The 13769-nt window shown below is 38.6% G+C and overlaps 1 protein-coding gene across 2 annotated transcripts in view; it reads left to right on the top strand.

The window, feature by feature from the left end:
• The window catches only part of LOC109409296 (inositol-trisphosphate 3-kinase homolog), a 69385-nt gene that overhangs the window by 31877 nt on the left and 23739 nt on the right, over nucleotides 1-13769 (top strand). For both annotated transcript variants that reach the window (XM_029858713.2, XM_019682738.3), the window contains exon 2: nucleotides 120-206. In XM_029858713.2, the coding sequence (XP_029714573.1) occupies nucleotides 120-206 (87 nt within the window). The remainder of the gene's footprint in view (nucleotides 1-119; nucleotides 207-13769) is intronic.

The raw sequence follows: 13769 nt of genomic DNA, 5'->3' as shown, positions 1-13769 counted from the left end.
TGGTGGCTTGACCGGCAGATTTCCTTGTTTCATAAGCAGCCCCCCTCGCATTACACGAAATCTGGAAGAACGGCTTTGTGGACTAACGCTTGTTTCTTTTTTCGCTTCGTTATTTGCAGAACATCGAAACCGATAGAACAGCCACCGAGTACCTGGTCGAACAAGGAGCGCCCAACAACAAGTCGCTGCTCAGCTTTTTTGCAATCGTAAGTACATACATACATCTATTGATACTTATATTTAATTCATTGTCCCCCCACCACCACCTGTGCTCCATTCCCAACCAAGCTCTGAGCGAGTAGATATTGATTGTGACAAAGCGGGAAGATGGATGATTTTGTATTAGTTTTTTTCCCTGCCCTGTCGCCCCGCGGTTCTGTATCGGAAGTTCAAACAATGCCAGATAGCTGAGTCAAATTATGATTGATTGCTTTTGGGGTTAATTTCGGGTGCAAGATTAGTTACTACTTGAATACGAAAACTTTGTAATTATTAGAAGTAATCAAGTCGTGACTGTGAAGTAATTTATTACCAAAAAAAAAATCTTGTTTATTGAACAACTTGCGAAAACTTAAAAATCTTCCACTAACAAAAGTGGCGCCACCAATCGACTGCCATGCCAGCCAGCACTCCATTATATAAACCTGTCAATTCCAATTTACGTTTTTACATGATCGCACTCTTATTGAGTTACCAGTTTACAATCTAACCTTAAGTGATTGACAGCTCAGCTATATGTTTGTATGCAAACAACACACTGACGTGAGGGGAGTGCAAAGAACACTCCGGTCCCTGCATTAGGTATTGCTTAGGACTCGACTAGACCGTGGATGTTGATGCATACGCTCTGTAGAATCTGGAACGTTCCAAATATGTACTACCACCGTTGAACCCCGATGGATTGATTGCTTTTGGTCTGGGAGAACACTTTTCAATTGAACGGAATAATATAAGTTGAGAAAAAATAAACACCCTTTATTATGAAATACTTGTCGTCCAAATTAGCGGGGACACACGGTAAATCGCCTTGACCGTTTCTTTTGTACGTTAGTACCTTTGTTTCTGTTTGACAAACCGTATACTTTTACAAAAGAAACGTCAGAACAATTTTACATTATACACAGCAAATAATTTTGTAATTTCCAGGCGCGTAATGTTTGGCGATGTATCCATTTTCGAACGTAATCAAACTGGGACACATCGTTTTCCAACAATTATCACACTCACCATGTACACCCTGGTTGGCACCGGAAAGTTTCAACAAACCCATTCCAGCAGATACCTAGAAGCAGTATCATATTTATCACCTTCCTTCTAACTCGGTGAAATAGCCGAGAGGCAAGGGATATGCCTCACAATCCACGGATCAGTGTACGAATCCATGCCAAAATTTTACTTATATGAAACATCTATCGTTCCGGTTCTAGCGATTGCTAGACTCACTGTCAAGCTACGGCGGCTTATTTGCTGTGTGGAAAGGATGTAATTTGAACATCACTTTTACGACGCGACTGATGTGCAGCGAAAGTGATGTGATATCACAAGAATTTTTTTTGCTGTGTACAGCCAAACGAACTGAAGGCTGTAAAGTTATAAGATTGAAACATTGATGTAGTCAAACTCAAACAACTGCCCTCGGAGATGCATAAAATGTTTATCAATAACGTCAAACTTTCAAGACCAAATTATTTTATTATTTTTCACTTCTGCCCTTGAAATGACCACTGTTACGAAATAAGACAACAAAATATGTTTTGGCTGAACGCTCTATGGCGCAGTCCATAAACTACATAGACTCAATTTTGGCAATCTCAGAGACCCCCTCCCCCCGCTCAAACAATTTTTTTGAAATTTGTATGGACTACATACTTTGGCCAGACCCTCCTATCCCTCTCTGAGTCTTCGTAGTTTATGGACAGGCCCTATAGAATTCTCCTAGAAGTTTTCAGTTAAAAGATCGTATACGAAATCTGGGCGGATCGTAGCAGGCTGTGCGCGCGAGCGGCTGCGTTTCAAAACTATCACGCGTTCACTTTGCTGCGCTTTGTTTTGAATATGGCCGGCCGAATTGAGAAACGACTGGTGGCGCTACCCCTTCCGCAAATTTTACCTCGAAAATTGCTTTCATTTTGATCTTTGTTGTTGAACATATTGTTCTTACCTGACGATTTAATAGATCACGTAGTGTGTTGTTTGCGTTTGTTGTGAGAGTTCGATTAATTCTCATCTGAGACGATTTCGATAAGATGTTGCAAATTCCATAAGGACGCAGATAAATCAGGTTGCTCAACTCATCTAGAAATACTGTTACAAGTTTTTTTTTTCAGAAATTCCGTCATGGTTCCTTTCTGCAGCTTCTTCAGAAATACCTCTTAGAATGCCTTTCAGGATTTCTCATAGGATTCCTTCCGTATTTTCCACGCCTTTTCTCTTGGTATTCTTTTTTGAATTCCTACTACAGATTCTTCTAGATTCCTTCTGACATTTTTCCAAGATTCTAACAATTCTTTCCGGGATTCTTCCTTGAAAATCTTCCAGGATACCTGAGTTCGAACCAATTTCTCCTTAAGTTTTTCACGAGGCTCCTATAACATTTCTTTCCAAAATTGTGATTGTTTGACATTGCTCACAGAGTCCCTTGTGGGATGCTCTCTAAAATTCCTTCTGCGTTTTGCCCAAGGAAATTTTCATGAGATTTTATTCCAGAGATCTCCACAAGAGTTTCTCTCACATAATTTCTCCTAAACTTTTTCTATCATGATTCCTCTTGAAGATTTTTTTCCGCAATTCCTTCCGGTGTTCCGCATGGAACTTCTCCAGGATTTCTCCCAGAATTGCTGCAGGAGTTATTTATGGGAATTCTATCAGAGAACCAAGGATTTCCTCAACAGTTTTCACGAATTTTCTGGAGAAGTTCCTCCCGGGATTTCTTCCGAAGTTTCTTCTTTAATGCCTTCAAGAAAGTTTCTAGCAGGACTTCTCCCAGAATATTCCTTCCAGTGTTGGTCCTGGGATGTCTCAGATGGGGGATTGGGATTTCTGCAGAAGCTATTGCTGATGTTTCTCATGGAGTTCTTTCCGTAATTTCTTTCAGAGCTTTTTCAGGCTTTTCCTCGTAGTTGTTTAGCACATTCCGCTACCAGAAATCGTTCCAAAATTCTGGTGGATACTTTTTCTGGGATTTCTTTAAAAGGTGGCTCCCGGAGCTCTTGTTGGGATTTTTAGGAGTTTTTCTCGTAATGTTTCCTAGGATAACTTTCAAAATTCCTTGTCAGAAATTGCAGGAAAAATATCGGCAGGAATCAAGATTAAATCTTGCGAGAAATTCCACGCAAATATGCATTGAAGAAATCTCGTAAGAAACTTTGGAAGAAATCCTAATAAATACTTGGGTATCTTGGAAAAAGTTTTGTGGGTAATCTCGGAAAGGAATATTAAGAAAATTTAAGAAGGAATCCTGGGAGGAGCTACGGATGAAATCTCGCAATTGAATCAATCGCGCAAATCAAATCAAATCCTCTAGAAGAAATCCCTGGGAGAATTTCTGCATGAAATTCAGGAATCCCGCGAGAAATTGTTGTAAAGCTAACGTGGAAAACCAGTAAGCAAAATGATAGAAATGCCGTTAGGTAGTCCAGCAGAGACCAAGGCAGAGAGAATATATGGTAAAAATCCCAGGAACAAGTCTCAGAAGTTCCGGAAGAACATCGTAAAAATCTCGCAAGGAACTATTTATAGGAGCAAACTCGTCATAAAACCTCTGGATGAAAACTTGAAAGAATTCAAAAAGGCTTGAAAAATAATCTGGTTAACCTCCAAGAAAAAAAAACCTTTGATAAATGCAAGAGAAAGAAGTCGTCCCGACTAGAAAATTATATCAAGTTTATATCATATTGTGTTATGATGTTATAATATTTTTCAATATTATTTCTATATTATTATGATATTAACTAGATGCAGGATGATGTTAAAATAACTAAAATTGTAACAAAAAGTGCAATCAAGATTATAACCTATTTTGTTATAATCAGATCAAAATTATAACAAAATGTGATATGTATTTCAGCCTCAAGATTGCTAGTTTCTATCATTTTTGATACAATTTTGTAACATTTTTTTTCCAAATGTCGAAGACTTAAAACTAAATAATAACACAATGAGTTATCAAACAACATTTATAGAATTATGCGATATAATTGGATTACATTATTTTGCAAACACCAAGAATGTTGAACATGATTATATCACAATGAGTTATAAGTATCATAATTTGTTAGGATTATATTATATTTTTGTTACAATTCTCTAGTCAGGGTGGAAAGAGTTGCATATGGAGAACTACATAAGAACGCAAAGAAGGAATTGCAACAGAAACAGATAGAATTTTTAGAGAAATCCTTAAGGAAATTTCGATACGCATACCGGATAGATTCATTCCAATCAAATTTCTTACCATATCTCTGAAGCAACTCCTTATTTTTGAATGCGTTCTTCAGTGTTGTTGAAGCAAACTATGCTTAACAAAATTTTTCCAGCAATCCAAAATCCATGGTAGATTTCTATATTTAATTATAAGGTAAATTCCGTATTTTACGGAAATTCAATCTTATCAGCAAAACTGTGATAAGAAATGTAGGCTGCTCACATTCAAATGCGGGAATAAAGTGAATACATATTTTTAAGTACTCTGTCGCATCCTAGACTCATTTCTAGAAAAAATAATGAAGGACTTTTTTTTTTGAAAAATTGAAGAAATTTTGAAAAAAATTCCTGGAGAAATCCTGAAAAGGTTTTTGGAGAAATTTTTAAAGAAGTTTCCAGAAAAAACATTCCCGAAAATTTCCTAGAAGTATTCTTTGATGAATTGGAGAAATTCCACGAAAAATTCCAAAAGCAGTTCCTGGAGAAGCTCTCGGAGAAATTCATAAGGAATTAACTGAAGAAATTCCAGAAGAGATTCTGGTAGGAATTTCTGAACGAACTCCTCAAAACACTTTTGAAGCTATTTCTGTATAAATTCCTGAAGTATTTTCTGAAGCAATTCCTGGAGTATCTGGAATAGATGATTTGTTGGACACTGTGGAGTACACGGATGCCAACTCATCTGGTAAATTGTCCTTAATAAAGTATAGTTGATGAAATTCATCGAGAAGTACCTTAAGAATTCCATGGAGGAATTCCTGGAAAACTTCACGCAGTTTTATTTGCAGAGGGGAATATTTGTAAAAAAAAACTCCTGGTGGTATTTCTAGAGAAATTTATGGGAAGAAATTCATAAGGAAATTCCTGGACAAATTCTTGGATGTATTTCTGGAGAAAATCCTACAGAAATAGCCGAAGAAATTCCTTAAGAAATTCCAGGATGAACTCTTAAAAACGAATCTTGAAGTTATTTCTGAAAAATTTTCTGAAGAAATTCATGGAAGAATTCTTGGAAATTAAAGAGGAATTCCTTGAGAAATTTCTGATAAAAGGGCTGTTTGCAGTTCAGAAGAAATATTTTGGCCTATCTTTATGCATGGGAAATTCCTTGCCTGAATCGCCCAAGAAAACGTTTTTCTTCGACCGCTGTACGCAGTTAGGAAGCAGTGACAATTCAAATGGTTGTCACTGTGGAAAGTTTTTGAACACGAAACTAGGCTAAACGCTGGAGAAATTCTGTGAGAAATTTCTTGATGAATTTTCGAGAATTTATACAGATAGTCACGGAAATATTCCAGGAAGAATTTCTAAAACTAATTTTCTGGAAATGTCCTTATAGAATGTCTGTAGAAATTTGAAAGGTATTCCTGCTAAATTCTTGGAGGGGTCTTATAAAAATTTATGAAAACTACCTAGAAGTATTTCTAAAAAAATGCCTAGAACATTTTTCGGAGCCACTCCTGGAGCAATCACTGAAGAAGTTTCTGAATTAGTTCCTAGAGGAACTTTTAGAGATATTCCTAGAAGAAATTTAGGAACAAATTCGTGCCAGAACTGACAGCAAAAATATAACAAATAATTTCCTGATGAAATTTACAATGGGATTTCTAGCAATGTTTCCAAGAATTTTTAACTCTCTAGAAGTTCTCGGAGAAATATTCTTGAAAAGATATAAATGCCATGCTTAAGATTAAACCTGGAATAAATATAAGGAAAATTTTGGGTAAATTACGGAAGAATTACCAAGCATGACTCCTAGAAATTGTAAGGTAACTTCCAAGCATAAATCCAAGAAATCGTAAGGATAATTTTTGGAGAGTTTCAGACGTTTTATTTTAGAAATTTCTGGTGAAATTCTTGGAGGACATGCTTTGAAAATATCCAAAAAGAACTCCTGGATAGATTCGCAGAGATTTTTTCGATAATTTTCTCAAAAAGAATTATTCAAGAAATTCTCTGGAAATACTATCTAGCTGAACTTCTTCAGATATCTTAAAATGGCAACAAGTGCTAGGGTAGAAATCTACTTCGTCATATGCGCTAATTCCCGTCATATCAGACGGAAAATATCCAATAATTACAGATATCCCAACATACCTTTGCCAATGGCTCATCAGATGGAAGCAAAAAGATGTAGACTGTCAATAATCAACCCCTATAGTACTGAAAATGAACTTTTTTTTCTCACTTTGCGTACGGCGAAGGCAACCGCACCAAAGCAACAGTTAGCCGAACTGTTCTTCATCGCCGTTCAGTTTTCACTACGCCAGATTCACTTGTTGAACCAACCTTCCATTCACACCACACAAAAGCTTTGACACTTCAAAGTTGTTTTTGACTGCTACAGAGTGCAGCAAAGCTGTTCAATTATCTTAGGGAATCACTTTTTTCCCGTCGGTAAAATGTAAACAACAAGTTGTCATCGTCTAGGGAGGATGCAAGCAAATGTTTACGTGGATTTTCTGCATACGAAACATCAACCACAAAGAAAGATATCTTCGTTGTACTATGATGGCGTATTATGATCTTGTGGGCAAACATATTAATTGAAATATTTTGATCGTTATTTTAGAGCTGCATCCATCACAATTTGTTAATTTTCAGCTTGATCATACTTTGAACACTTGATTTGATTTGGATTGCGAAGAATTTGTCCGACTTTTCGAAGAAACATCTACGGTAAAATCATAAATTTTGTCCATCCTATGTGACAGTGTCGCGTAGAAGGTGTACCGGGAATTGAATTCAGGTTGTGTCCAAAATAGAGGTGGGCTAGACAGAAACAGAACAGAATTCGAAGGATAATTATGCAATCTTATTATTTTAAAGAAATTGTAGCTCTTTCACAATATTTTTTACATAATATGGAAGATATTGATACAAAATTGACCGTGAGGTATTAGGTGAGGTGCAAGTACAAACTCGATCATTATTGGTCGGTGCTTAGTTAGACGGGATTCAGATAAAAACCCTATGCGCTGATAGATAATTGAAATGTGTTATCTGTAAAATTACCCCTTGACACCGGTATCCAGTTACGCTAATAAACACCAGAATTACATTCACAGCTTCTGTGCAATGTGCAGTAGCCGTATCGGAATACGATACCCACGATAATGTGGTGCCTCCAACTCCAAGATCACTTGAAGTGTAGAAAATACATAAGCAGACATGTGGTTGGGGTATCATTGCAAACCGCAAATCCTAAGTCAGAGATCAATGGACGCCACACTCGGAACATTTCGCTCCAGATGTGCCTGTTTGCGTTTGCTAAAGTTTCAAAAACTTGATTGAATCGTTCTGATGTTCTGAAGTTTTTAGAGTTCATTTATTTTTATTATTAACGATGATACATTCCGCATCTATTTGTCTGTGCCTTAACCGCAGAAGCAAAACGCGCGAACCAAGCCTCGGTCCGATATCGTACACAGTCATCGTTATCCATCAACATCGTCGCATTATTTCTCTTCAGTCCTCAGTATTGTTGAAAGGCCATTGGCTCCAGCAGCAGTAGCAGCAGTGATATGAAATTGAAATTCATGTGTTGACATTTCACAATTTATTGTTCACAAAGCCGACATGAACGGAACGATCGCGCGTGCGTAGTTAAATACGTATGTACTTTGTAAGCGAAACGTTTAAGCAGACACTACTGCAAAAAAGCCGAGGGGCATTCGTCTCTGCTGCAATAAAATGCAAGTCTGAAGGAGAGAGGTTCCGTTGTTGACCAGACGAAGGCGCTTCCGAGTTGAGATGTGCGATAAGTATTCTACCATACATTTAGAATACTATACATCAAAGTAGAATAGAAATGAAGTCAGAAATTTGAAGATTCAGTTCAAATCTGATTTAAATATGAGTCTTGAGGCAGAATATCTCCATAATAAAGTTACAATAATAATCATAACAATTATTATCATTACTATTATTAATTTTATAAAAGTTATTTCTCAACATTTGTGCTGAAGACAGCAGTCTGAGACGTAAGAACATTGTTAATTGAAACAAATCTAGTGTCTAAACTACTATTTTAAACTTTATTAGACAGATTTTCAGCCCAGGGCTGATTCATCTCAACTCGTTGAATGCATCCGCGAAAGTCTTCCAAGTAACGTCACCCTGTTCATGCTCAGAATCTTCTAACAATTGTATGGCACCTCGGCGACCATAGAGTCACAACAAGCCATTAATCCCTACCCTCGCTCTAAGCGATGCCGCCACCGAACTTTAAGTACCTATTGTTTGCGCAAAAACTCAACGACCAATTAAAGTCGAGCAATAGTTTCCTAGGTATCAGTTGGCACAAATCAAGTCGGCTAAAAATAGCGCGCAATTTGGCGACTGTAATAAAACTAATGAGCTTACATAGATAGGAACGTTCCAACATTGTGTTCAGCAAACAGAATTCACTGGATGCCTATGCCCACCCGTGAGTTCCTATCTCGACATACAGGACGGAAGCAAAAGTAAACAAATAGCCTAGCGACATAAAGGGCGATTGTTGCAAGTAGCTGCTGGTTCTCTCCATTGTGACTGAGTTGGAAAGTTTTTTTTTTCATATATGAAAGTTTTCACAACAAAACGCGCTGCTAACTTCCAAGCGGCATTTCTGAATCATCGCGACGAATCAAGCACCACCTTTGCTGCTGTTTGTGTTAGTGAGATCGGAGAAACGTCAGACTCCCGCCTGCTGATTGGCTGGCGACGACTCTGCCGACGGTTTCATCCGCAACGGATTCAAATCGTCGCGTTCGATAAGGTTGGAAATCGACAATATTATCAGAATATCGCTGTATGTAACATTTAGAAGGCATTCATTGAGAACTTTTGGTAAAATCAGTGCAAGAACATTTATGATTCCTTACCGCTGCTTGGCAGAAATCCCCACCAAAGCAAAGCCAGATTCTCAGCTTAGTTAAGTACAGTCAGGTTTTTTTTACGCGGGGAATACGTACCGCGTAAAAAAATTCAGTTCAAAATTCAAAAAACCGTGTAAAAAAGTCTCACCATTACTCGACGAATCATGCAAAAATAAGACGATGAAAATTTTTTGTATGGAATTTTCATTTACGCGGCCGCCTAAATGAAAACCGCGTTAAAAAAGACCTGACTGTATTTTATGAGCACTTCCATAGTTATTAACTGTGAGCTTCATCTTATAATAACTATTCTGCATGTGAAGATATCCTATGAACAGTGGAGCGGACCTGGTGTGATGGTTAGAACACTTGACTATCATGCCGAGGACCTGGGATCGAATCCCACTTCCGACAAACTCGCAAAATGTGAGTTTTTCCTTCGGAAGAGAAGTAAAGCGTGGGTCTCGAGATGAACTAGCCTAGGGCTAAAAATCTCGTTAAATCAATTCTCACTGGAAATCCTTAAAAACAACTAAATTTATTCTATTAGAATAGTCGCCAAAAGTTACCTAAAATGATAGACATGACCTAAGATCCAGCACTACTATCCTGGGATGACGAGGTTTCTTCTGCATCCCGATCGAAACATTTTTTAATATATTTTTCATCGTCTATGTAGAGTTTACTCCTAGTTTCCGTTGAAATGACTTTCTTTCTAATTGGCTGCGGATGATTTATCTGAATCTCTACCAATTGCGTCACTGCATGATTCCTGCCCCAACTGCTCCAGATCTTCCCAATCATCACGTTCCAGTTAGGTATCCGTTTCCTTCCACACTATCCAACTCACTAAATCACCGACTCAAAATTAAACGAATCCCCACCATTCGCCGGGAGACAACCCACATTTCCGCCCTTAAATCAAGCGCGTCCTCCTGATTGGTGGTCGTCGCCACACTCCCCGAGACCCACCCGAAACCCAACCTCACCTAAATGCACCAATTCTCTGGCAAACCCCTCCTTCTCTGATTCAGAGCACTTCTGGACTGCTGCGACTGGGTCCACCGCAAAAACCAGCCAGCCGTCTCTGGTACCGGCGATTGACGTCATGGGCAAGTGTGTCCGCTCCGCCGCCGCGCCGCGCTAATATGATACGATGGCTCAAAACGAGACGACACGGACTTTTTTTTTATTATAACGAAGATCACCATCAACACGCAAACGGTGGGCGCGCGCGCGCGCGGTGGTATGGTGGTAAGGAGGGCCTTCAATTCGGCACACGTGAAATATATCAAGAGCACTAGCCCCGCGCGCGCGCGCGCGCGGTCGATGCAACCCTCCTTACGCGATCGTCCCTCGCGCCTGTTAGGCGAGTTGCACCACCATCAACCAACAATCGCAGGCAAGGCAAACGTAACCGAAACGGGTTGATTCAAAGTCCGACTCCGAGCCAGTTCGTGAGCCGGAGGAACCAACAACCGTCTCGCTCGTTCACTCCAGTCAGTCAGTGTACACGGTCGGTACACTGACTGTGACTGGCTGGCTCCGGCTGGCTGGTGCTGAAAACGACATTTCCATGCGTTTGACGTCAATCGAACTTAATTTTTATAACAAACACACAGCACATTCAGGCTGTCCAGAGGCGGGTTCGAGGGGGGCAGGAGAGAGGTGGGGTAGCTTTGTCAGGGGTTCGCAATTTTAACTGTTAACTGGGTGATAGTTTTATATGTCTGGTCGGTCATTGGAGGCTGATCATGCAAGGTAGATAAACTGTCAAGAATTTCGTGGTTTCCGCGATTAACACGGGATTCCGGGTTTAAAAGCTGTTATGAAGACGCATGGTTGTTATTTCCATGCTGCCCATGTAAAGTGGTTTCTAATCCCAAGGTAAATGGTTTCTTTTTGCCCCACAACCGTTTTACGTACAAACTTTAAAAGGCGCCAAAACCGATAAAAAATCATTAGAACTGTGAATATTTCTGCATTACAGATTCCAGGTCATTTGGACAGAAGCCATTTGGCAGAATGCTGTTCGGCTGAATGTTTCTTGATCGAGGAACTGATGATGAAGTTATGCGATCTCTCCATCGGTATAACTCGAACTAACAGGCAATGATTAAAGAAGGACAAATATGCAATACATAAGAATATTGGCAGCTTATCTCTAGAACTAGAAGGAATACCCAGTGGTCAAAAGAAGGAACTATTTCTCATGATCATATTAGCAGCTAGAATGTCAACAACTTCACGCTGGCGAGGTTGCCTTAATTAAGAAAGAAACCCAGCAAGAACCCCTTCGGGTGTTCCGGAAAATTGATGTCAAGCAGTATACCGAATATCATGTTTTTTTTCAAGAACTCGCTATGGATATTCCCACACATCCTACAAGGAATCAGCTCTGCATCTCCAGTAACTTTGTTACAATATCAAAAGCTATTTGTGTTTCTAAAGTTTTGCATAGGACTGGAGAAGGAATGTTACCCTGCTATTCAAACCATTTAAACGATAATTCTACAAATTAACTTTTTTATTATTTTCACAGAAATCTTCTTCCGAATCAAAATCCTTTGAATTGCAAAGAATTTGAAATTTGTTTCTCCAGAAATCCAGTAATGGTATTGCAATTTATCCTGTTCCTTGTCCTTGCTCAGGATCTCCCACAGCATTTCGATATTCTCAACAAGAAAATACTTCATGTTGAACAACTGTTGATTGATTGATTGATTTGTCTTTATCAAAGAGACTTTCAGCCCTCGAACAACTGAGTTATTTTTATTATGCCCCGATGTACGAAAAATTAAAAAAAAAAAAACAAAAAAAAATAAAAAAAATATAGGGGAAATTACCTATTCTCGGCCGTTTTGTTCTCTTCGTCTTTGGGGGTTTTTCGAAACCTATTGACCTCAGAGTTGGTCTCGAATTCTTCCCAACTAAGCTGAATCATATGGCCAAGTTTCAGGCAATTTGGCTGAGAAAAAACCCCCATGACGAAGAGAACAAACCTGCCGATAATACCCATTGTCACCCTATGTCAGTTTCATGATTAGTGTTGGAAAAATAATTCAACGTTGAGTGTATTCGCCTGAGAGTAGCTATGAAATAACAACAGTTTTTTTTACGAATTTTAAATTGCATTTTTTGTAAATAATGAACATATGCATCACGAATCGATTTATTCCCAAAAGGTGCACCGCGAGCTAAAAGGTCTGACAACCCCTGCGTTACAATAACCTTATAATTGTGCAAAACAAGAAAAATCTTGATCAATTCTTTTTTCTATCTTTTTTTATTTTTTCAGTGTGAAGTTTCTTTTATTGTTTTTTTTTGTTTCTTCTTTATAGTACTTATTGACACTTAACCATTATGCTTTCTGGAAATTCTCTTGAACCCTACACAGTTCGAAAAAAACCTGTAAAATTATGACGGATCGAATGTAACAAAAGGACCCCGATGATGATGGAAATTTTTGTGCGATTTTAAAATTACATTACATTTTGTTAGAAAATATGAAGAAAAATTGAGCTCCGAGCGAGAATTGAACTCAGATCCTTGGGGTGTGAGTAGCACGGCCAAGCTCTCTCGGCTATTCCAGCTTGTTGAATAGCAGACAGTCAAAGTTTAATTGCTTCTACAATAATGCACACATTCCTGACATGCTCCGGCTGCTGCAGAGAGTACTGAGAGAGACAACACGCTAACTCACACCGACACAGCGGCTGTGTTGGTCGCTCTCAAATCGACCCTCTTTACATGCCGCACATTTTATGTGTTGCATGGGTCGTACTCATTCCTGTGTTCGAGTGCATGAAGCCTTCCCATGTGCGGAAAACACACATTTTTGGAACGGCTGGAATATGGAATCCGATTCCATGTTTGTTTTTATTTTTGGGCAATTCTGTCGCAAATTTCAGTTGATCTTCAATTTACGTGCTGCTTAATTTTCATATTTTTTTTGCTGTGTAGAGCACTTCAGCTGGGATTCAAAAAAAATCTAAATACCATTTGAAAGTTTTGTTTTTTTTTCTGAAACCTATCACTTAATTGTGCTTGACATCTGAAAGCTCATGAAATTTCTTTTTTGCCATTACGTTAGGAAAACGTCAACTTTTCGCACAGCAAACCAACGATAAAATAGCCTACCTTTCTACACCAAAACAAAAGTGCCGAAAAGTACTTCTTTTCGAAACTTCCCAAGTAACAATGAATGCTGAACAGTGAGAGTATCAGTTGAACATTGGCTGGTTAATGGTGGCATGGCTGAATACAATGACAGTTGAATATTGGTCAGAACTATTGCTTGTTCAACCTCTTTAATCAGCAATACATAGATAGCTGAATATCATGTTTAATACAATATTATTCGTCTCTGTAATCAGCTTTGAAACGTACACCAATATGCAGAATTAATCATCTGTTGTTCAACCTTTAATCAAATATTTTTTGACAGCTGACCCAAGCAGTGTTTTCACAGAGTCCACATAGCTTCTT

The sequence above is a fragment of the Aedes albopictus genome, chromosome 2, assembly GCF_035046485.1.
Source record: "Aedes albopictus strain Foshan chromosome 2, AalbF5, whole genome shotgun sequence".
Classification (NCBI taxonomy): domain Eukaryota; kingdom Metazoa; phylum Arthropoda; class Insecta; order Diptera; family Culicidae; genus Aedes; species Aedes albopictus.
Note: the sequence above shows the minus strand (reverse complement) of the source record. Positions and strands in the feature narration are given on the sequence as shown.